This window comes from Panicum hallii, chromosome 3, assembly GCF_002211085.1.
Source record: "Panicum hallii strain FIL2 chromosome 3, PHallii_v3.1, whole genome shotgun sequence".
Taxonomy (NCBI): Eukaryota; Viridiplantae; Streptophyta; class Magnoliopsida; order Poales; family Poaceae; genus Panicum; species Panicum hallii.
Window position 1 is genome coordinate 11,721,665 of NC_038044.1, and position 21,308 is coordinate 11,742,972.

A 21,308-nucleotide genomic window follows, 5' to 3' on the forward strand; every position below is an offset into this window, starting at 1 on the left:
TTCGTATCTCCTATGATGTTGACTAACAAGATCTTTTCGTCTAATCGTTGCCAAAGGCACAACCAGCACTGCGATGCACTGCACCAGTCCAACCAAGGACACTGACTACATGGTAGAAAAAATCTCTCACAATCTGGACAAGCAGAGCCAAAAGAACACCTCCAGGTTATTATATATACAGCTTGGAACATGTGGAAAGAGCGTTGTCGAAGAGTTTTCGACCACAAGGAATTATCTGTAGATCAGTTGGTGGCCATCATAAAAAACGTCATCTCCAATTATAGGGTGGCCCACGCAACTGATGTTGTTGTACATTAGTCTTTGTTCTTTTCTCTTCTTCATTAGTTTCTAGTAGATCAAAAAAAAAAGTTTCTAGTAGTGCTTGAGGCTGTATTCTGTAAATACTTCTTTTTTTCCACTCTACTTAAATGAATAGGCAGAGCACCTGCCCTTAACTGTTAAAAAAAAGCACTGCGATGCAGCAGCTCGGAGTTCAGACAACGAGCACAGCAAATTCCTTCTTGGTTGAAACCCCGTAGTTTACATCATGGTACAAAGACAACGAGCACAGCAAATTCCTTCTCGGTTGAAACCCCGTAGTTTACATTATGGTACAAAGACAACGAGCACAGCAAATTCCTTCTCGGTTGAAACCCCGTAATTTACATCATGGTACAAACTGAAACCAATGCGCGCTCACATCCGGACCTCCTACAGATCGAACAGTTCGGGACCGACGCCTCACTTGCCGGGCACGAAGTTGGTGGCGTAGGCCCAGGCGTTGTTGTTGACGGGGTCGGCGAGGTGGTCGGCGAGGTTCTCGAGCGGGCCCTTGCCGGTGACGATGGCCTGCACGAAGAAGCCGAACATGGAGAACATGGCGAGGCGGCCGTTCTTGAGCTCCTTGACCTTGAGCTCGGCGAAGGCCTCGGGGTCGTCGGCGAGGCCGAGCGGGTCGAAGCTGCCGCCGGGGTAGAGCGGGTCGACGACCTCGCCGAGCGGGCCGCCGGCGATGCGGTACCCCTCGACGGCGCCCATGAGCACGACCTGGCAGGCCCAGATGGCGAGGATGCTCTGCGCGTGGATCAGGCTTGGGTTGCCGAGGTAGTCAAGCCCGCCCTCGCTGAAGATCTGGGAACCCGCCTTGAACCAGACGGCCTCGCCGAACTTGACGCCGTTGCGGGCGAGCAGCTCGGGGAAGACGCAGCCGAGCGCGCCGAGCATGGCCCAGCGGGAGTGGATCACCTCCAGCTCCCGGTTCTTGGCGAAGGTCTCGGGGTCCGCCGAGAGCCCGGCGGTGTCCCAGCCGTAGTCGCCGGGGAACTCGCCGGTCAGGTAGCTCGGGGGCTCGCCGGAGAGCGGGCCGAGGTAGAGCACGCGGTCGGGGCCGTACCACGGGCTGCCGGAGGCGGCCGGCTTGGGCTTCGCCGCGGTCTTGCGCATGGTCACGCGGGCCTCGCCAAAGAGAGACGATGGCACGTTGACAGCCTTGCCGGCGAAGGCCGTAGAAGAGAGAGCCATGGAGCTGGTCGCCATTGCACTGCTAACACCGAGGTGTGCTGTGTTCTGAGAGTGAGACTCCGAGCTTGCAGATGGCTTGAGATGTCTGGAGACGACGAAGGTATTTAAAGCGATGGAGGCAAACGCTGGCGCGTGCAATCTATCTTGAATGTTTCCAAGAGTTAAAGAAAAATCTGTTGCTTGGACGCCATTGGTGCGCCTGAGATCCTGGCACACTTGGCGCGATGGGAGCCTCAAGCAGATGAGGTAGCTGTGGCTGTGGCTAGGAATCTCCTTGGAGAAGGGCGATTGGGCGCTCTGGATTTTGTGGTGGCTGTGGATTTTTCTTCAGATTTTTCCGAATGCCAAAGATGCACTACTTCCTCTCAGTCCTCTGTTGATATTTCTGCAAGTCAGTGCTCAGTCGCCTGGGAGTGAGTCATGTTTCAGTTTGACCCGTGAGGAACGGTAAGAACCAAACTGTTGTTTTTTTTTAAAGAGATTGTCTTAGTGACAGTGAGTCTATAGATGGCCAAATATGCAGCTACACGGCACGGACATGCCTAGGCAAGGTATGACTGGGCATGACACAATGAGGTACGGATACCTAATCGTGTCGTGCCATGCCGCCACGTCGTGCCGACATCGCGGCCCAGGCACGGCACGATGCACGCGCGGTCGTGCCGTGCCGGCACGAAGGCATGGTCGGTCCGCCGTGGCCGTGCCGGCCCCAGCCTATTGCTAGGAGGCGGTGCAGCGGTGGCAGCGCTAGCGGCAGGCGCGGGGAGGCCGGTGGGGGCCAACACTGGCGATGACGGGGGCAGGGTGGTGGGCGGCGGTGATGATGAGTGCGGAGGCTCGACGGTGGCGACAAAGGGTGCGAGAAGGCTGACGGTGATGGGCGGCCGGCGTGAGCCGGGACGGCGAGGCCGCACCCCTCGCTGGAAGGCCGTGGCGGCGGGAGCCATGACGGCGAGGGGCGGCGAGGCCACGAGGGTGGAGGGGCGCGGCGGTGGCGAGGGAAGGTCGAAGGGCGAGGGGAGCGGTCGAGTGGAGGGGCGGCGGGGTCACGAGAAAATGTGGGAGAGAAGAGAGGGGGTGGGGCAGCGGCTGGTTGGAGGGAGATAGGGAGTGGAGGAATAAAGATTAGGGTTTGGTGTGGAAGTATTATACGAGATATATGGATCTTTAATCGGCCAAATCGTGCCAATCCATTAGTCGTGTCGTGCCCGTGCCGATACTACGTGCTAAGGTTTCGGCTCACGTACGACACTACGGCCGTGCTATGTTGACACTGGTACTATATCCATCATATCGGATCGTGTTGTTACAGTGTTTTCAGTGTCGTGTCCCGTGCAGCCCGGTCCGTTTGGCCACCGCGGGTCAGTGACTCGGTGAGACAAGTGAAATAGTACGCTGGTAGCCTGGTATCCAAGCTAGCGGTGATTGCAGTTTGGCGCAACACCTTTCGCTGAACTAAGTGGACAATCCACGTTTACGTGTAGCTGTTTGCAGCCACTATAAATTTATGCACTGGAAATAACAGTCACGTGTTACCAACGAAACAAAAAAATTGGACTGAACTCCACAAGTACTGTCTGCAGTAACTTTCAGACATCGGTGTTCCGACAGTGAAACGATGAAAAAGTTGGCTTCCAGCAATAATGGGCCGAAGGAACCGTAATCCAACCAAGCGAGGAGGTTTCCAGGCTTCCAGCCCCAAACCAATCTTCGCCAGGAGGAGGATCGATCCTAGCAATCATGGGCCTAACGAACCTTTCTCTGGATGTAAGGCCCGCAAGACCACTGCATGTTTGGTGGGCCAGACCGCCTGCAAACGAGGCCAACCACTGCAGGACGACGATTGCCATCGGATTTTTGTCCAAAGGCTTGGCTTTACAGCTGCAGCCAGAGTCACAGTTCCACACGGGCGAATCGCACGAATCACACGACACATGGAACATCACAACTTTCACTATTCACCCACATGTCCTGGCGTCCTGCACATCGCTTGCGCCCGTGGCACGGCGGCCGGAAAAACCTCCGGCTCTTATCGGCCCTCGGCCGTCGTCGCGACTTGCAGATCACAGATCCAAGCTCGGCACACCGCACGCAGCATCGGCACGGGGAAGAAAGCGCACTTTTGGGTTTTGGCCACCAGATCGCAGCAAACCCCCCAGCTTTTACCCACCGGAACCAGCAACTAGCCAGCCCTCCCGTGAAGGAGCGCGCCGCCCGTCACGCCAGGTCGCCCTTGTCTTGGCGCGCGGTTAGTTCGCACTCGGGACCGAAGGTGGCCGAGCCGAGGCCCACACGGTCACACCCACCGGCCACCGCAGTCCGCAGCAGACGGGCGAGGGAAGCAAGGGCACCGAGCGCCGTCCGTCCCTCGGCCCTCGTGGCGCGCGACGGGAGCGTGCGGCCCCTCGTGGACCGTCGCCTCCCCGCGCGCCGCGGCGGGCACGGCCCGGGACGGGAGGGGAGGCCCGGCCCCCCACACGTGGCCGCCCGCGGACTCCCGCTGCCGCCGATTTTTAATCCCAGCGGCTCGTTCTCTCGCCTGGCCGTCGCTTGTGTCACCGTAACGGAGCAGCATCACATCACAGGCCTGCCACTCCGCTCCGCTCCAAGTCCGCGAGCCGAGAGGCAGACGAACAGCTTCCCCGGGACTCTAGAGGCATCAGCGCTGCGAGCAGCGGCAATCAATCAATCAACCCGCCTCCGGGAAATGTCCATCTCGATGCGCCTCGCGATCCCGGCGCCGGCGGCCGCGATCGTGGCGCCGCCGCGGCTGAGGGTGCGGGCGGCCGGCAACGGGGGTTCTCTTCCCGCCGCGAGCGTCGCCCTGCGGACGGAGACGGCCGCGCTCAGGTGAGACCGTGACTGTCCGCCATGGGTAAAAACTCTGCGCCTCGTCTTTCGTGTGTGATTAATCCAAGCTGTGCCGCGGTGGTGTGCATTTGCGCAGGGGATGCGCCTCGCTGCCCCTGAAGCCGCAGCCTCTGGGCGCGGGCGCGGGCGCGGGCCAGCCGAGCCGGCGCCGGGGGCCGGCCGCCGTGTGCCACTCGTCGGCGCACCTGAGCGCGCGGACGATGCAGTGGATCTCCGCCGGGGCCAGCGCGTGAGTGCCGCCGCCACCCCAAAGTCTCTTTCCGCTCTGTTCCTTTCCGGTGATACGCAGGAAAACTATCATTTGATCATTTCCCACACTCTAGTGGGATGGATGCCACCCACCCATTCAAAACCATGTGCCTTGTTTGTTTGCCTTATGTCTGTTCGCTATTATGCCTCTGAGGATCCTGATGTAAGTGATGGCATGCAGATAACTGGATCCATTGCGATATGTGCCATGCTGTGAGTTATTGTGATCTTATGCATATGTTAGTCTTTGGAAGGGCAGGACACGTATGTTATGCTGATCATATACGGGTCCTGATCAGGGGGTTGGAGAACACGGATCAGCACATGTGGACATGCTGGCACAGTGGCACCATTCTAGCTAGTGATCTCTCCAGTGAAAAGCAAATGACGTCCTATTTATTACATTTATTTTTCATTTGAAAAGATAGGAGTGGATTGTTTGGAAAAAAATGATTTATTGAATTTTATTTGATCTTGCAAATATTGTAGACTTTGATATAATTGTACCAGAGTATGCTTCTGATCTCTCAAAAATTACTAGACATGCTCATATTATGAAGAAGATGAACTAACATGTAAGAAGTTGAATTAATGCAATGCTAATCTTCAGTCAGATCTTTGATAAGTGGCTATTCTTCCCTAGGATGGACACTTGGACAGTCATGTAAAAAGATGGAATGAAATGGGCACAAAGATAGTCTGTTTGGAAATTCAGCTACTGCTAACATTTTTAGTGACTTCAGCATAATACCTGGGATTGTGAAACACATAGACAGTACAATTTTGCAGTACCCTGTAAGATTTTTATTTGAGTAATGTCAACCTTTTGTCTTTTGCAGAGTGCTATTGCTTGCTAAAGGAACAGCCATAAACAAATCTTTCCTTGTGCCATTTTTCGCTTTGCAAGCACCTGGCAGCATAATCTCATGGATCAAGTAAGATGCTAATATATGTGGAAGGAATAACTCAAACCTCGGTTTTCTTATCTTCCCTTTTCTACAATATACTATAGATATTTCTTAGTTTTAATGAAAGTTCTATATTGGTGGCTAATTATTTTATGTTACCAACATCCGTCTCTAGGGGTGATTATGGCCAATGGACTGCTTTTCTTGCTCTTTTGGTGCGCTTGTTCTTCTTCATCCCAGGTAGAGTAACAAAAACCACTCATGATGAATTTTCCTTTTGTCATGTTAAGAAACAAGTTCACACATTGTTTGTGAGGTAATGCAACATTTACATTTGATTTATGGGAACAACGTAGACCTTATGGCCAACATGAACAAATCATTACTTTTTGCAACTTTTCGTACAAAAATGAAGCAGAAAGGAACAGGAGGATTGAAGACGAAATTAGATCATAATTTAATTACACCAAATTAGAAGACAGTTCACAGTTGCTTATACCTACATCTGACCATCATAGGTGAACTGGAGCTTCCGCTGTCAACAATGCTGCTTGTGAGCGTTGCTCCTTACCAACTGATGAATCTGAGGTATGTAACATTTCAACATTACCCCTGTTTTGCAAGTGCAATAGCTAGAGCCTCATCTGCTAATACTGACATTTCTGATGCAAATCCTTATGGCCTTTATTTACACAACTTTTTCTCAGCTAAAAATATACAGACATTTTCAGTGCAATTAGCCAAGTAGGCAAGTAACCACATTTCCATCTAATTACTGAACTGTGTTGTGTGTAAATAGCAGCAACACCTATGTATGTCTCTGATCAGCTGTTATTGTCAGACAACCACTTCCACATTTTCTTCATTTTCAGTTGATGTCCTGATTATGAGGCATACCTTGAGCCTTGAGACTTGTTGTGGTAGCATATTCTGAAGCACCACATGTGGAATTTCATATTCTCGTTCCCTTATGAAGTTATTTCTTGTTCTTTGCTAGAAGAAACAAGTCACTAGTTTTTTGTCACGTGGTCTGATTCACAATTTCTGGTTACAGGGGAACTCAAGGTGGTGCAGTTCTGTCATTGGCCATAGCTGGGTTTCTCGCTTTTCAACACTTCACCAGGGTTGGAGGTCTAGGCAAAGCCTTTGAGCAGGGATCGGTTATTGCGACCTTAGCCATTATCTGCATCACAATCATCCCCTTGATGCTGCTATTCTGATTGGAGTAGGTTGGCAAGAGTTTGCTCCTCATTGTGCGTCCAATGATGGATAAATAAAAGCCTTGTGATGCAACATTCAGTCTTCCTAGTTCCTTTTCGCAAATAAGACCAATTTCCGAGATATATGTAGTATGTAATGATATTGCCTGATGTGCGGTTTGGTAATGTTAGTCCAAAAGATTTTGATTTTCTCCAGTGGCTATTGAATTCTCTCCTCTGTGGATTCTCCATTCTCTTGTTCAGCCTTACATCAGAAGTGTACCATCTGCTGGTCCGGGCTGATTGATGGAACACATTTCAGTACGAAACGAGCTAGCTAAGTGAGTGACTGAGTGCATGAGTTGCTTGCAGAGGTTCTTAAACCTGACGAGATCATGTGCATCGAGTAAGTAGGAATTGTTTTCTTCAAATGGCGGTGCTGTTTGTGTATGCTATGCCGTCGTGAAAAGTGAAATGTCTGATGTTTTGTGAATTACAAGAAGTTCCAGGTCTAGCTGGAGTGGAAATTTGTGAAACTGGCCATGGCTTCAAAGCTGTACATTACAACTTATTATAACCTGGTGACCTTTTAGGTTCCGTCTTTGATCTGTAAACATGGAATCGCCATCGGTTCAGAAATATGGTGGCGTTGCCCCCTTCCCTTTGCCTGCTGAGCTGGGATGCTGGATGACAAGACCAATCAAACGCTGGAGGAGGATTACACTACACCTCGCGTGATCGTGAGCACATCAGGGGTGGGGGGGGGGGGGGGGGGTCGACGATTTGGGTTGCCTGCTAACAGTTCGATTGTCCAAACATAGCTAACTAGCGGTCTCTCATGGGGCTGGCTTATATATTGTCCACACATTTGCTTGGTTACGTTTTGTACTACCACGATAAGTGTGATTATGTGCATCAAGTATACATACACGAGATTTCTACAATTTACTCAAATCTTGTTGTATGATCACACGTGCAGTCCTGCTCTGTGCTTTTTTTTTCTTCCAAAATGCAAACAGCCTAGGTTGTCTTATTTTCAGAATTTCTTGTTTTTCAAAAATGCAAACAGTATAAAGTTTTCCGTACATAATCTCAAAGTTTATGTATTCCCGGTTTAAAGTTTCTTGTACATCACTTGAAAGCTAAAGATGCAGTACCTTCTTAGGTATGTGATCCCAAATTTTTCTATTTTCAGATACAAAGTATTTGATGCGTGGTTTGAGAGTTTTCAATATTTAGGTAGAAAGATTGTTATATGAGATTTAAAAGTTTTGGATGGAGAAAGTTTTCATCCATAATTTAAAATATTTTAATTCAGAGTGCAAAGTTTCAAATGTATGTGTAAAAGAAAATGAGATAGAAGTTTTTCAACTACAAGCACAAAGATTTTAGTATATGATGTCAGAGCTAGATATGTAAAATGTTCTATATACATGACTCGAAAGCTTTTGAATTTCAAGTACAAAGGTTTTAATATGTAACTTGAACAATAGAGATGTAATCATGTAGGATGTTTTTTGAATGTATGGTTTCACATTTTTTTTTAATTCCAAGCACAAGGATTTTAATATATGACTTGAAAGTTAGAGATGTATAAAGTCTTTGATGTATGTTTTGAAAGTTCTTCAATTCAGGAATAAAAGGTTTTGATATATGACTTAAAAGCTAAAAGTTAGCCCACCCACCCGCTGTCACGAAAGGGAAGGAAAAAGCCAAAAAAATTTGTGCCGAAATGCTAAGAGAAGCTAGACAGTAGAAATAAGAATCGATACGCTGTAAAATCTGTCACAGGGGAAACGGGAACGCCAGCTGTTGAATATGCACGCACGGCCAATTGGTTTGTTCGCGTGCGTCGTAAGCGCTCGCGCGCCACTGGTAAAACGCAACACGCGTTCGTCGCCAACTCGTCCCAGCGCACAATCGCACTAGCTGCCCCGGACGCGCGGTGGAGCGCCGCACGGAAGGTCCCCCTTCCTCCTCTCGAACACTCCCCCCCCCCCCCAACCCACCCACCCACACACCCCTCCCTCCCTCTCTCTACAGGGGAGTGGCGCCGCGCCGGCCGACAAGGTATGTCCGCCCTTCCCCTTCCCTTACTTTCCTGCTGTGTGAAATCGAACACCCAAACCCCATAAGGTGTGCTATTTGTATTAAGATCTGACCATGGATTTTACCTACTAACTTCGATTCTTTTGCAAAAATTATTGGGTGTACATGTGTACACCCATGTCCTATTCTGGGTCCGCCCCTGGTCTGGGCGTGATTCATGTCTTCTATTCATTAGCCTTATTTCACCACATTGATGTATCTCTGATATGCTAGTTTATGAACTAATGTTAAACTTTGATTTATGAAAGTAAACAGGATTTTGCCTTATCTGCTGTCAACGAGAGATTTCTTTCATTTCATTTCTCATATTAGTGGTCAATATCACGAGGAGGTACGGTTTGATGTGCGGAGTGCCTCCACTTTTTGATTGTTTTAAGAGTAAAACTGCAAGGCAGTGCCTTTGCTTTTTATTATGACTGGTGAACTTTCTACTTAATGTGATACTGCGAGTCTAACCATGGGGTCACATGGCAAAGTTGGATCTGTGCCCTGTTTTGTTCTTTAGCCACATGCGTTGTTTGAAACCTTATCTCTAGCTACTCCATTTGTAGTATGAGTAACATGATGGCAGTTCAAAATCAATTTTATGACACAATTGCCTCAGATAGTTTGCCAGATTATTTTTTAGTTGCGATTCATTAAGATACAAATGGCCACGTGTACGCATTCTTCTTTATAAAAATGAAACAAAAAAAAAACTCAGTAGGACCTCCCCTGCTGTTCTGTTAAAAGAAGTTAGAAATGTCCAGCAGTAACTTGTTCTCACAAGTCAAAAAATAGAGTCCCATATATACTTGTACCTCAATCCAAAGGATATTTTTTTATGCTATACTATTTAACTCCTATCTTGTTAAATTTTCTGCTTGTCCATTCAGCCTTTGTATTTTTCTTGCATTGATCAGCATAAACCAACATGTAAGCTCGGTTACAGGTAATGTGAGCCATGATTAGATGTAATTTCTGAAAAAAAAGAAAGAGGTTATGTGTTTATAAGGTAACCATGATTGGAGTGTCGCGCATCATTACCAAGTTGCTCTTGCTAAGTATTCCTCTTTATAAATTTGTAGCCTAACTAACAAGTTGCTTTTATGCTATAAATCTTGGATGGTTCTGTTCTGTATAGCCGTGGGGCAGCCTGGGCTATGAGTGTTTGAGGGCACTTTTTTTATGTCCTTTGGCATGGTATCATGTCAGAATAGATTGGTTGATTCCTTCCAAGTTAGTAGTGAATTTTTGTTTATTAGGTTCATTGAGAATTTTGTTTGTCTTAGGATTTTTTCTGGACATTTATGAGAGTCCAGGTTGCTCTGCTCTCTTCTAATCATTTCAACGACAAAGGCCTTGTTCAAGAAAATTGCCATTTACACAGTTTCACACTTCTCCTGATACCAGATTGACCAAGATATAGCATCCTAGTTTGAATTCAGTGTTAGGAGTTAGGACGTGCAAACCTTATTTGGGGATGGTAAAATCTATTACTTAGATACATATATTGATGTTCCTGCAACATTAGATTGATGTTGAAACATGAGACAGTGTTTTCCAGCATCTAATTCTGACCCCTTTTGTACTTTGTGTTTCCCTGGGCCTTTATGGTGGATGATTTTGGTGGCTTCAGGATATATTATCTGATAATAAATTCATATGATTGCAGCTGGTCTGAACATCGTTAAGTACAGTATGTCGGAGAAACCATCTGATGCTGCAACCGGTGATGTGAGGCCTGAAGGAATTGTTTCTGATGAGAAAGTGGAAGGTTCTGACCAGAATGAAAGAGATGGTATGCCTTCGCCACAACAAGAGGTATCGTCATTTGCAACTTCTACCCTTAGCAATTTTTTTCATGCTTGCATGTCTACCACCCCCCAACCCCAATTTAGTTTCTATTATGAGAAATTGAGACTCTAAGGACTCTATTCTTTTACAATGTGGGACTTACCAAATATTTGCAGGAAGCAGCGATCAAGAAAAAGTACGGAGGAATAATGCCCAGAAAGACACCACTTATTTCCAAGGTTACTATCATTGATATGTACATACAACAGTCAAAGAAGTTAATTTAATTTTATCTCTATGTCCATGTTCTCTTACCTATGTTTAATTTCATGTCAGGACCATGAGCGAGCATACTTTGATTCTGCTGATTGGGCTTTGGGCAAGGTACTATCCTGATATTTTCGAAAAAGCTAAAGCTGACTTTTGTACAATGCTGCTGGACAACTATCTTGACAGTACAATCTTATTCACCTGATCCTTGGCTTCCTGCAGCAAGGAGGAAATCCTCAAAAACCTAAAGGACCGCTCGAAGCACTTCGACCAAAATTACAGGTGCAGAAACTGAACCTCATTGCTTGTAACAAGTACCTTTTACTGTTGGTACTTTGTAGACTTGGCATCAACCATCAAGTGCAAGCCTGGATGATTAGTATACTTTGTGGTTTTTGCAATAACTCAAGAAATCACACATCTGTATTTGCATCAAGTTTTGAGTCCAACTCACACCACTGAATCGAGTATACCTGACATATTTTCTTTGCATTTGTCATTCTTCTTTGTGTTGTGAGGCTGATATCATTTGTTTTCATTGAACTTGATTCTAGGTTCAAAGTCAACTTGCATTGCATGGTTTATGCTGTACTATAAACATCTAAAAATCCATTTGTTGTTTTGATGTTTCTCAATCTTCTTTCAGCCTACTCAACAACAAACTCGTTCACGTCGATTTCTTGGTGGATATGCTGATAACGAAGGTACCCCATATCCTATGATACCAAGCAAGCAGTGCTTAATGTTTTATGTTATAATTATTACATCACTTTTGATTTTGACTTGCAGAGAGTGTCAATTCGCCTACTGAGGATGTCAATTCACCTACTGAGGATGCAGGCCAGAACCAGGATAACACTGAAGGCAAGGACAAGGAATGATGGGCGGTTCCAAGTTTTGTCTACGATTTTCTGCTTAAAGCAATAAGCACTCGGGTGCATGTAATGATCATGCCCCCGTGAGGTCGAGCTGAATTTCGAATTGTCAAATGCCGTATCTACTGTGTTATGTTGTTTCATTTATGACGCCTATCGCAAATCACAATTTGGGATGGAATCGAGGCGATTCGTGGATCGCGATGCTGTGTTACCGTTTGAGCAAACAAAATGAAGCATGAGAATACTGAATACGAGACTGTTGTGGCGACAGTATGATCTTGTCTGAAACGAGTTGAATTAAGCAGACATTTTTCGTGTCCCGTTTCCTTGTATCATTGCTTGTTTCTTTTTTATTGTACCGCGCCTGTTCCTGTCTGCCATCCGCAGTCTGAGGCTCTTGCATATTGCATTTCGATTGCGCTGAACTCGGCAGCTAATGGTGAAATTAGCGGGTAAAACTTCACCTTCGATTTGGTAAAACGGCAAAGTTACGCTGAACTTATATTCTTCGCTTCTGTTGAGGATGAGTAGCCTTGTAGGAAGTATGAAGTACTAGATTTGTTTGATACGAATTTGTGGGCTTATCAAAGTCAAAGCAAAACAGTCTTCGTCATAAACTGACATGTAGACCCTCGAAACTGACCCTAGTATGTGGGCCACTGTAAGCCCGTAGCACTACATCAAATATGTTAGATTTTTTCCGCAAACCCTAAAAGCCTCTTCCTCCTCCTCCTCCCTAACCCCACCCCCGCCGCCGCCACCTCTAACCTCCGGATCCGATCCACCATCGCCGCCCCAACCATGGGCTTCGACATGGGCGTTGTCCCTTCCAATCCAGACGGCTGGGGCCCTCCTGACGTGCCCGCGATTCCGCAGTCCCTGGGCGGCGGCGCCTCCATCCCCTTCGCGCCCTTCTCCCGCTCAGACAAGTTGGGCCGCATCGCCGACTGGACGCGCAACCCTGCTGGCCCCGCCGCCTTCGCCGCGGCCTCCCGCGACTCCGTCTTCGACTTCACCTCCGCCGACGACTCACTCGTCGCTGGGGCCGAGGACTCCTCGTTCCGCCTCGTCGACGCCAAGCCGCCGCCGCGCCAGCCGCGGTTCGGCCCCAAGTGGCGCTTCAACCAGCGCCCCCAGCTCCCGCAGCGCCAGGACGAGGAGGTGGAGGCGCGCCGCCGCTTGGCCGAGAAGGAGCGCGCCCGCCGGGACCGTCACTTCCAGAACAGCCGCTCACACCACCACCCCGGCTTCCGGGGCAACCAGTCCTCGTCGTCGGCCAAGCCCTCCGTCGACATCCAGCCCGACTGGACCATGCTCGAGCAGATCCCCTTCGCCAACTTCACCAAGCTCTCCTTCTCCGTCGCCGACCAGCCCGAGGACCTCCTCCTCTGCGGCGCTGTCGAGTTCTACGACCGCGCCTATGACCGCGTCAACCCCAAGGCCCCGCGCCGTCTCGAGCGGTTCAAGTCCCGCAACTTCTTCAAGGTCACCACCACCGACGATCCTGTCATCCGCCGCCTCGCCGAGGAGGACAAAGCCACGGTGTTCGCCACTGATGCCATCCTCGCCGCGCTCATGTGCACGCCCCGCAGCATCCAATCATGGGACATTGTCGTCCAGCGCGTGGGCAACAAGCTCTTCTTTGACAAGCGTGATGGCTCCCAGCTTGACCTGCTCACAGTCAATGAGACTGCACAGGAGCAGCTCCCTGAGAACAAGGAGGACATCAACTCAGCGCACTCACTCGCTGTTGAGGCCACCTACATCAACCAGAACTTCTCACAGCAGGTGCTGCACCGTGAAGGTGAGAAGGTTACCTTTGATGAGCCTAACCCGTTTGCTTCTGAGGGTGAGGAGGCAGCATCTGTTGGCTACCGCTATCGCCGCTGGAAGCTGGATGATGAGATCAGCCTTGTTGCTCGTTGTGAGGTGCATGCTGTCAATGCTGATCCAAGTGGTGGTCGCCAGTTCCTTACGCTCAATGCTCTCAATGAGTTTGATCCTAAGATTACTGGTGTTGACTGGAGGCAGAAGCTTGAAACCCAGCGTGGGGCTGTCCTTGCTACAGAGCTCAAGAACAATGCGAACAAACTTGCTCGCTGGACTGCCCAGGCTTTGCTTTCTGGTGCTGACATGATGAAGTTGGGCTATGTGTCACGTGTGCATCCACGTGATCACTACAACCATTCCGTACTCACTGTAATGGGGTACAAGCCAAGGGATTTTGCTGCACAGATCAACCTCAATACTGCTAACATGTGGGGAATCATCAAGTCAATTGTGGACATTTGCATGAAGTTTGAAGAGGGCAAGTATGTGTTTGTGAAAGATCCAGCAAAGCCACAGGTTAGGATCTATGAGGTGCCCTCTGATGCGTTCGAGAACGATTATGTTGAAGAGCCACTTCCAGAGGAGGAGCAGGTTCGCCCGCTTGCAGATGTTGACGCCACTGCACAAGAAATGGATGCAGCCGCTGAGGCAGAGGCCAACGGTGCATTGGCTGCTAATGGTGGTGATGGTGACAAGAGTGCAGAGGCTACTGCTGCTTGAAGGGCATAAAAGGCTTCCCTGTTTCCTTCGCAAGATAGGCCTTTCTTTTGGCTAATTATCTGTTTGATGGATACCTTGATGAGTTGAACTTCCTGTTATTGATACATTGTCTCGTTTTGGTCATTGAGGATACTGTTACTCTCATTTTACATGCTTAGGCATGTAAGTTTTGTTAGCACCTATCAGTTGGAATTGAGTGACTATGCTGGTAGTTTAACCGCTTGTGCTGCCATTTCTCAGTGTTCGAGCCATGGTCTACCTGAATTGCATGTTGAGCTGAGCCTTGTGAACTGTGATGTGTCATTGAAACTTCTTATCATGCTTCATAATGTTTTGCATTTTTTGTATTATTATCTTGCAATCAATTAACTGTTGCCTTGAATGCTGCTGGTATGTGTGTGATTACGTTGCTGCTGGTGCATTCTAGTTGAAATGCTATTGTAAATTGAAGAGAGCTGTGGATAAGAATCATGTCTAGCTGTGAATACAGGGATTTTGCAACAATTTAGCTTGCCATAGAGGCATAGACATTGCTACATAGATGAGACAATGTACATATGCATTGCGAGCTTCTCCATTGCAACAGGTTTAAAGTTCCTCATGTTGTTACCAGGCTGCAAGTTTAGTTTCACATTGCATATTGCATACCCCTGCCTTGCATTTTGCATGTTGGATCTTGTTTGTTGAATATTAGGAGTTCGCTCCTTTCAACCTTGAGGATAGCATGTCTGGCGTTCATCTGCGGTGTCTAGCTATTGTAGATTCTTCATAGTACCACTAGGATACCATGTTTTTGTTTGGGAAGATGAGTTGGCCAAGGAACTTGAGTGAAAGATATCAGATGAGAAATTTTGTTGGCCAAGGAACTTGCAGGAACATGGGATGGTACAGGTTTAGCATGCTATTTGGGAGAACGAAGTGCTCCGATACCGCCAAGTTCCGAGTGCTGTGGAATCTGCATAGGCGTTCTTGAACTGTTAGTGCCGAATTGCACTGGAATATCTACTATAAACCTTATAATCGAACCGGTTGCATTTGTCGGCCTATCAGTCTATCACTCCACTCTATTGTTCGAACCGGCACTACAACAACAACAACTTAGCCTTTTGTCCCAAGCAACCTTTTGTCCCAAGCAAGTTGGGGTAGGCTAGAGATGAAACCTACAGAAAACAAGAATAAGAAACACAAAAAGGGCACAAGCTAAAGGAAGAGTTAGGGGTTAAATAAAAAGTAACAAAGATCACGATTCAGGTACGTTAATTGCTAATCTCCAAGCGCTTCTATCCATAGCTAATTCCTTAGTGATATTCCACTCCTTAAGGTCTCTCTTAACCGTCTCGTCCCAAGTTAGTCTAGGTCTACCTCTACCTCTCTTTACATTATCGCCCCGCTTTAAAACTCCACTACGCATCGGCGCCTCAGGAGGCCTCCGTTGTACATGTCCAAACCATTTCAACCGATGTTGAATCAACTTCTCCTCGATAGGTGCCACCCCGACCCTATCTCGAATCTCTTCATTCCGGACTCTATCCCTTCTTATATGCCCGCAGAACCAACGCAGCATACGCATCTCTGCTACACTCAGTTGCTGGATATGTCGCCTTTTTGTAGGCCAACATTCAGCACCGTATAGCATCGCCGGGCGAATCGGCGTCCTATAGAACTTACCTTTTAGCCTCTGTGGCACCTTCTTGTCACAGAGGATGCCCGAAGCCTGCCGCCACTTCAACCAACCGGCTGAAATTCTATGTCTAACATCTTCATCAATGTCTCCATCTTTCTGAAGCATTGATTCTAGATACCGGAAAGTATCCTTCTTGGCCACCACTTGACCTTCGAGGCTAACGTCCCCATTCTCATGCCTAGTCGGGCTAAAGTCGCACATCATATACTCGGTCTTGGTCCTACTCAGTCTGAACCCCCTCGACTCTAACATGTGTCTCCACAGCTCTAACTTCATATTAACTCCTGCCCTACTCTCGTCAACTAGCACCACATCATCAGCAAAGAGCATGCACCAAGGGATATCACCCTGTATGTCCCTTGTGACCTCATCCATCACCAAAGCAAATAGATAAGGGCTCAATGCTGACCCCTGATGTAGTCCTATTTTAATTGGAAAGTCACTGGTATCGCCATCACATGTTCGAACACAAGTCATCGCATCCTTGTACATATCCTTGATGAGGGTAATATACTTAGTTGGGGCTTTGTGTTTTTCCAAGGCCCACCACATGACGTCTCTCGGTACTTTGTCATACGCCTTCTCTAGGTCAATAAAGACCATGTGTAAGTCCTTCTTCTTCTCTCTATATCTCTCCATCAACTGTCGTACTAAGAAAATCGCCTCCATGGTCGACCTCTCAGGCATGAACCCAAACTGGTTTTGGGTCACCCTTATCAATCTTCTTAGGCGATGCTCAATAACCCTCTCCCAAAGCTTCATCGTATGGCTCATCAGCTTAATCCCCCGGTAGTTAGTACAACTTTGAACATCTCCCTTGTTCTTCAAGATCGGTACTAAAATACTTCTCCTCCATTCCTCCGGCATCTTGTTTGACCGGAAAATTAGGTTAAAAAGCTTAGTTAACCAAACTACCGCCCTCTCGCCCAGGCATCTCCACACCTCAATGGGGATGCCATCGGGACCCATCGCTTTACCTCCCTTCATCCTCTTCAAAGCCTCCCCGATCTCTGCCTCCTGAATCCTTCTCACAAAGCGTCTGTTCGAACCGGCAATCTTCTGCGAAATCTTGTTGTGTTTGCTTGTAGAGTTTTGACCAGGAAAGCAAAGGCAAATTCATCTACAGATTGCAAGCCTTGGCTGGCACTGTGGCGCATCTTGAAATCGCCAGACTTCTCAAGGGGCTGAGGAGTTTTGATGTATTCCTTTTGATTACGACGTCATCATGATCGGGTTTAGGAGTTTAGCAGTTGATATACAGCGATTTTCGAGACTTCAATGCTGCGAAGTAGTTGTGGATTTATACACGCCAAATGTATACAGCATTCTTGAACTGTTTAGCGCAGCATTGCACTCAACGATCTGAAATTTATTACCAGGGCCCTAATAATTCCCGGCAGCACCTAAAAGGGTCCGATAGTAAGGCCCACGTTTCTTTCCGGCCCACACGACTAAGCCCACTTGCTGCCCACCCGCGCCACCGCGACCCACTGAAGCAGCGGAAGGCCATAACCCTAGCAGGTCGCCGCTTCGAGCAGACGCCACGATTCCTTTCGCCCCCCATCTATTCCCAGGAGAAGCCGGAGGCGGAGGAAGTGAGATCGCGAGGAGCCGCAGGCGGAGATGAAGACGTTCGACCCGTGGCCGGTGTTCTTCCGCCGGGAGTGGAGGCGCAACTGGCCCTTCCTCACCGGGTTCGCCATCACCGGATTCTTCATCGCCAAGATGACGGCCAACTTCACCGAGGAGGACCTCAAGAACTCCAAGTTCGTCCAGGAGCACAAGAAGCACTGACGAGGCCAGGTGAGACGCCGAGGCCTTGCACCATCAACCCTTCCCCTGCCTGATCTGTCTCCAGTTTCCGGGTATGGGGGTAGATCTGCATCGCTCTCTGGTGGTGGTTCTTGTGCGGCCGCCTGTTTTAGATCTCATTCGTGGTTGATTCTTGTGTACGATGTCACTGCCACTAGTGGATGCCGCGCAATGTTTTTACGATCTCTTCTAGTGATGCGTGGAATTAAGAGGCGTTTCGATCCGGGTGAAACTTGTGTGCGATTTGGAGGAAACTAACATGAGGAGAAAAAGGGTGCTGTTTTAGGGGAAATGGTGGGCAGGAGAATAATAGGCTCAGTTGACGTATCCTATAGCTAGTTACGGTAGCAAATTGCATTTTGCTTCAGATTGCAGCAGCCAATGAGATAATCACCATTTCCACTTTTTTTGTTCTGAAAATTTAATTAGGTTACCGTTTTGCAATGTATTCTGTTGCGATCTACTTTTAACAGTGAATAAGACCTCTGACTAGTGAATTGTTGCTAGATGCATTAGTGCAAATTATTGAAGTTGTAATCCGACCTCTGACTAGTGTATTGTTGCTCGATGAATTAGTGCAAATTATTGAAGTTCCTGCTGTTCCACTACCGTCAAGATGCCATAACATAGTCTGCGATGACGTGGTTACTGATGCCATAACCTAGTCTGTGATGACGTGGTTACTGATGCCATAACCTAGCATATGATGATGTGGTTACTGATGCCATAACCTTTGGGATCCTCTTTTGTTCCTCGTAAAACCTGCTAACTGTGACCATTCTGTCTGGAAGTAGCAATTAGCTATTCTCAATTGGCCTGTTAGTATTGATTAACTGTGGTGATGCGAAGAGGGGAGAATCCAATCCATTTGTCTTGTAGCGTCTTGTTGAGAAAGTGTTTGCTTGGCATTTTATCTAAACTTAAAGCATCAAGCACGGAGTGATAAATGACAACAAATTCAGTCATACTGTTAACCTTTCGTTTGAAGCATGGCATCTGAGAATCTTTAACTTAATAGATTGGTATGCAATAGTGTAAAACCACAACCCTGAAGGGCCATTGGATATTGCTTAAGTGCGAGGGAAAGGATCTAATGGATATTGCACATGTATCGTGGCCATGAAAACAAACACCTATCTAACCATATGGCCTAATTTGCCTGTAGCTTGTGGGTGAACATCTAGTAAAAAAAACTACTGACTTATCATGAGCATTGCTTTTAGATGAATGGGCATTTGTTTGTTTAGGCCATGGAGGATTTGATTTTCACAGTATCAGGATGATAATGGATTGGTCCATGGTACTAAAAAATCGCCCTGTACTGTAGAAAAGTTTTGCTGTGGCAACACTGAGCCTTCTTAGTCTGAAATTATCTAAATTCCATGAATTTCCTTCTATTTGCTATTTTTAAACCTGCAAGGATTACTGATGCCTATCACTGCTAAAAGCCTTAACATTTTGTGTGCTCGCTGTTTGACACTGCTCACTTGTTCATACTATTCGTAGCACCTTGTGCATTTGGGATTCCATACTGTTCAATGATTTTGAAGTCAAAGTGTTTGATGCTTACACTCCTTTGCAGGTGGAGTTGTCCGAATCGCCTATGTGGTCGGCCATTCTGCTATGCCTGTCTGAATGGGAAAAATAGTTCCCCTCCCTTTTTCTCCCTTTTATTTAATCTGAATGTGTGCACTCTATGCTCCAATGTAATGTAATAAGAGGCAAATGAATTGTTGAACCAAAAGAATTCAGCTTCTGATAATGATACTTAAGTGTGATCCAGTTTACTGACTTGATGTGGGCCATCGGCCTTGTTGTCTTGTTAATTGATTGGAGCGCGTTTAAAAAGGAAGCGGTCGAAATCTTGTATGACATTTAGCACTGTTTACAGATTTGAATGTAAGGCCCCCTTAAAGAAGCATCTCGTTTCTGGAGAGACTAATTTTTATTTTGGGTTTTCTAGTTTACATTGTGAAGCATGAGAAACGTTTCCTCCAGAACCAGTAGAGAAGCTGTTTAAAGAATTCACCAAACGGGGTTAAATAGTGAAATAGGTGTGCTGCCGTTTTCTTTATTATAGACTGTTTGTTTCCTATTTTTTGTTGCGACTTTCGTACACCTCGTCGGACCGCTTAACGAAATCGTTCTTCGCGTGACTGACCGTCTGGAGCCCACCTCGTCAGACCGAAATTTTGCCGCTGCTGCTGTGCGCTCTCTATTAACAGAAGATCTGTCAGCCCAGCTTGCAGCCCACTAACATCTCCCGGTGGCCCAACCAGTCACTCGCTGCCGCTGCAGCCTGCAGGCCCTTCCAACCTCTGCTCGCAACGCATTGCAAGTTTGCAACTTGCATCTTCCGCCGCGCCGTCTGCTCTCGCTCGCCTGGAGCCGTTCTTCTCCTTCATGGCGCATAGCCGCATACGGGAGTCGCCAGACGTCGCGTTGACGATGGTTGCGAAGTACTCCTAGTCGAGTAGAAACTGCGATGCAATCATTGCCCCAGCTTGTGGCAACCATCATCACCCCAGCCATCGACTCACCGTCCCGTCGCCGTCTGGCGAAATAATGCGCCGCGCGCGGTGAGAACCGAGGACTCTCGTCGCGGTTCAGCATCACCGTGCCCGTCGCAGCTCCTGCGTCGTCCACGTGTGTGCTCTCCGGCCACAGTACGTGGCCGGTCTGTCCGATACATGTTCGCTCTGTGATCAGCCTGATCGACATGACACGCACGGCACGCCCGGGTTTCTGAGCGTCGACTGCCAGTTCGTGCCGCTGCCGCTGCTACCGTGCATCCGAGGCTGCAGGCGCCCTGGTGAAACTGACAATCAGGGTGGAGCCAAGATACTTATCGTATCTCAATTCTCACCACCCTCGCAAGCAGAGCAGAGGCGCCGTCAAGCTAGCGGAGACCACGGCAGGCGCAAACGAAACGGGCACCGTCTCGCTCAGAGCCCGGACAGCGACGGGGAGTTGTGGACGGACGGCTTGTGCTGAAGGCTGAAGGCTGCGTGCGAGAGAGCACGGCCGCGGAGGGAGGGACGGACAGGGGAGGTGCCATCGGAGGAAAGGCACACAGTGTGGCTCCTGTTGTTCCCTCCCCTCCTCCCCTCTCCCGGAGAGCAGCAGCAGCGGAGGGGGTTGGAAGTGGCGGGTGGGGGTGGGGTCCTGACAGTCCTCTCACGCGCTCGACGTCGCCACCTTGCCTACCTCCTTCCTTTCCTGTTTCCACCATGGCCCGGTGGCCCCTGCAGGCCTGCGCGCGCCAAGGCCGAGCCCTTCCGCGCTCCCGTCCACACACAGCGCGCGGCAAGTGTATCCCGCACGTCGGCGTCAAAGAATTATTTGGACGCGAGCGCCCAGCTACGGACCAGAGGCGGGGACAGAGAGCGACCCCGCGCGAAAGCCAAGAGGAGCGCGCGGATCCTCTGTGCGCGCGCGTCACCGCATCGGCGACCGTCTCTCCTTTTCCTACCGGCGAGCG

At 48.5% G+C, this 21,308-nt stretch overlaps 4 protein-coding genes across 4 annotated transcripts; 3 read left to right on the forward strand and 1 right to left on the reverse strand.

Moving 5' to 3' along the window:
* Positions 1–460: 460 nt before the first annotated feature.
* Positions 461–1,618, reverse strand: LOC112887726 (chlorophyll a-b binding protein M9, chloroplastic). Its single transcript, XM_025953984.1, has one exon. It carries the CDS (start codon positions 1,534–1,536, stop codon positions 742–744), a length of 795 nt encoding a protein of 264 aa, XP_025809769.1. The 5' UTR covers positions 1,537–1,618; the 3' UTR covers positions 461–741.
* A 2,074-nt stretch (positions 1,619–3,692) lies between these two features.
* Positions 3,693–14,681, forward strand: LOC112885207 (eukaryotic translation initiation factor 3 subunit D-like). Its single transcript, XM_025950861.1, has 11 exons — positions 3,693–4,371; positions 4,469–4,621; positions 5,481–5,576; positions 5,725–5,789; positions 6,068–6,137; positions 6,604–6,764; positions 10,512–10,660; positions 10,810–10,872; positions 10,970–11,017; positions 11,126–11,233; positions 12,475–14,681. The coding sequence occupies exons 1-11, from the start codon at positions 4,229–4,231 to the stop codon at positions 14,329–14,331; spliced, it is 2,913 nt and encodes a 970-aa protein (XP_025806646.1). The 5' UTR covers positions 3,693–4,228; the 3' UTR covers positions 14,332–14,681.
* LOC112884695 lies at positions 8,704–12,101 on the forward strand. The gene is made up of 7 exons (XM_025950177.1): positions 8,704–8,818; positions 10,512–10,660; positions 10,810–10,872; positions 10,970–11,017; positions 11,126–11,185; positions 11,550–11,607; positions 11,693–12,101. Exons 2-7 carry the CDS (start codon positions 10,538–10,540, stop codon positions 11,782–11,784), a joined length of 444 nt encoding a protein of 147 aa, XP_025805962.1. The 5' UTR covers positions 8,704–8,818; positions 10,512–10,537; the 3' UTR covers positions 11,785–12,101.
* Positions 14,682–17,537: 2,856 nt separating the features above from the next.
* LOC112888178 lies at positions 17,538–19,618 on the forward strand. Its single transcript, XM_025954537.1, has 2 exons — positions 17,538–17,818; positions 19,410–19,618. The coding sequence occupies exon 1, from the start codon at positions 17,639–17,641 to the stop codon at positions 17,807–17,809; it is 171 nt and encodes a 56-aa protein (XP_025810322.1). The 5' UTR covers positions 17,538–17,638; the 3' UTR covers positions 17,810–17,818; positions 19,410–19,618.
* The last annotated feature ends 1,690 nt before the right edge of the window (positions 19,619–21,308 follow it).

Coding starts and splice junctions, on each gene's coding strand:
- LOC112888178 (XM_025954537.1), top strand. CDS start 17,639: ATGAAGACGTTCGACCCGTGGCCGGTGTTCTTCCGCCGGGAGTGGAGG.
- LOC112885207 (XM_025950861.1), top strand. CDS start 4,229: ATGTCCATCTCGATGCGCCTCGCGATCCCGGCGCCGGCGGCCGCGATC. Junction 6,138..6,603: donor TACCAACTGATGAATCTGAG/GTATGTAACATT, acceptor TTCTGGTTACAG/GGGAACTCAAGGTGGTGCAG. Junction 6,765..10,511: donor CATCCCCTTGATGCTGCTAT/TCTGATTGGAGT, acceptor ATATGATTGCAG/CTGGTCTGAACATCGTTAAG.
- LOC112887726 (XM_025953984.1), bottom strand. CDS start 1,536: ATGGCGACCAGCTCCATGGCTCTCTCTTCTACGGCCTTCGCCGGCAAG.
- LOC112884695 (XM_025950177.1), top strand. CDS start 10,538: ATGTCGGAGAAACCATCTGATGCTGCAACCGGTGATGTGAGGCCTGAA. Junction 10,661..10,809: donor TGCCTTCGCCACAACAAGAG/GTATCGTCATTT, acceptor AAATATTTGCAG/GAAGCAGCGATCAAGAAAAA. Junction 10,873..10,969: donor AGACACCACTTATTTCCAAG/GTTACTATCATT, acceptor ATTTCATGTCAG/GACCATGAGCGAGCATACTT.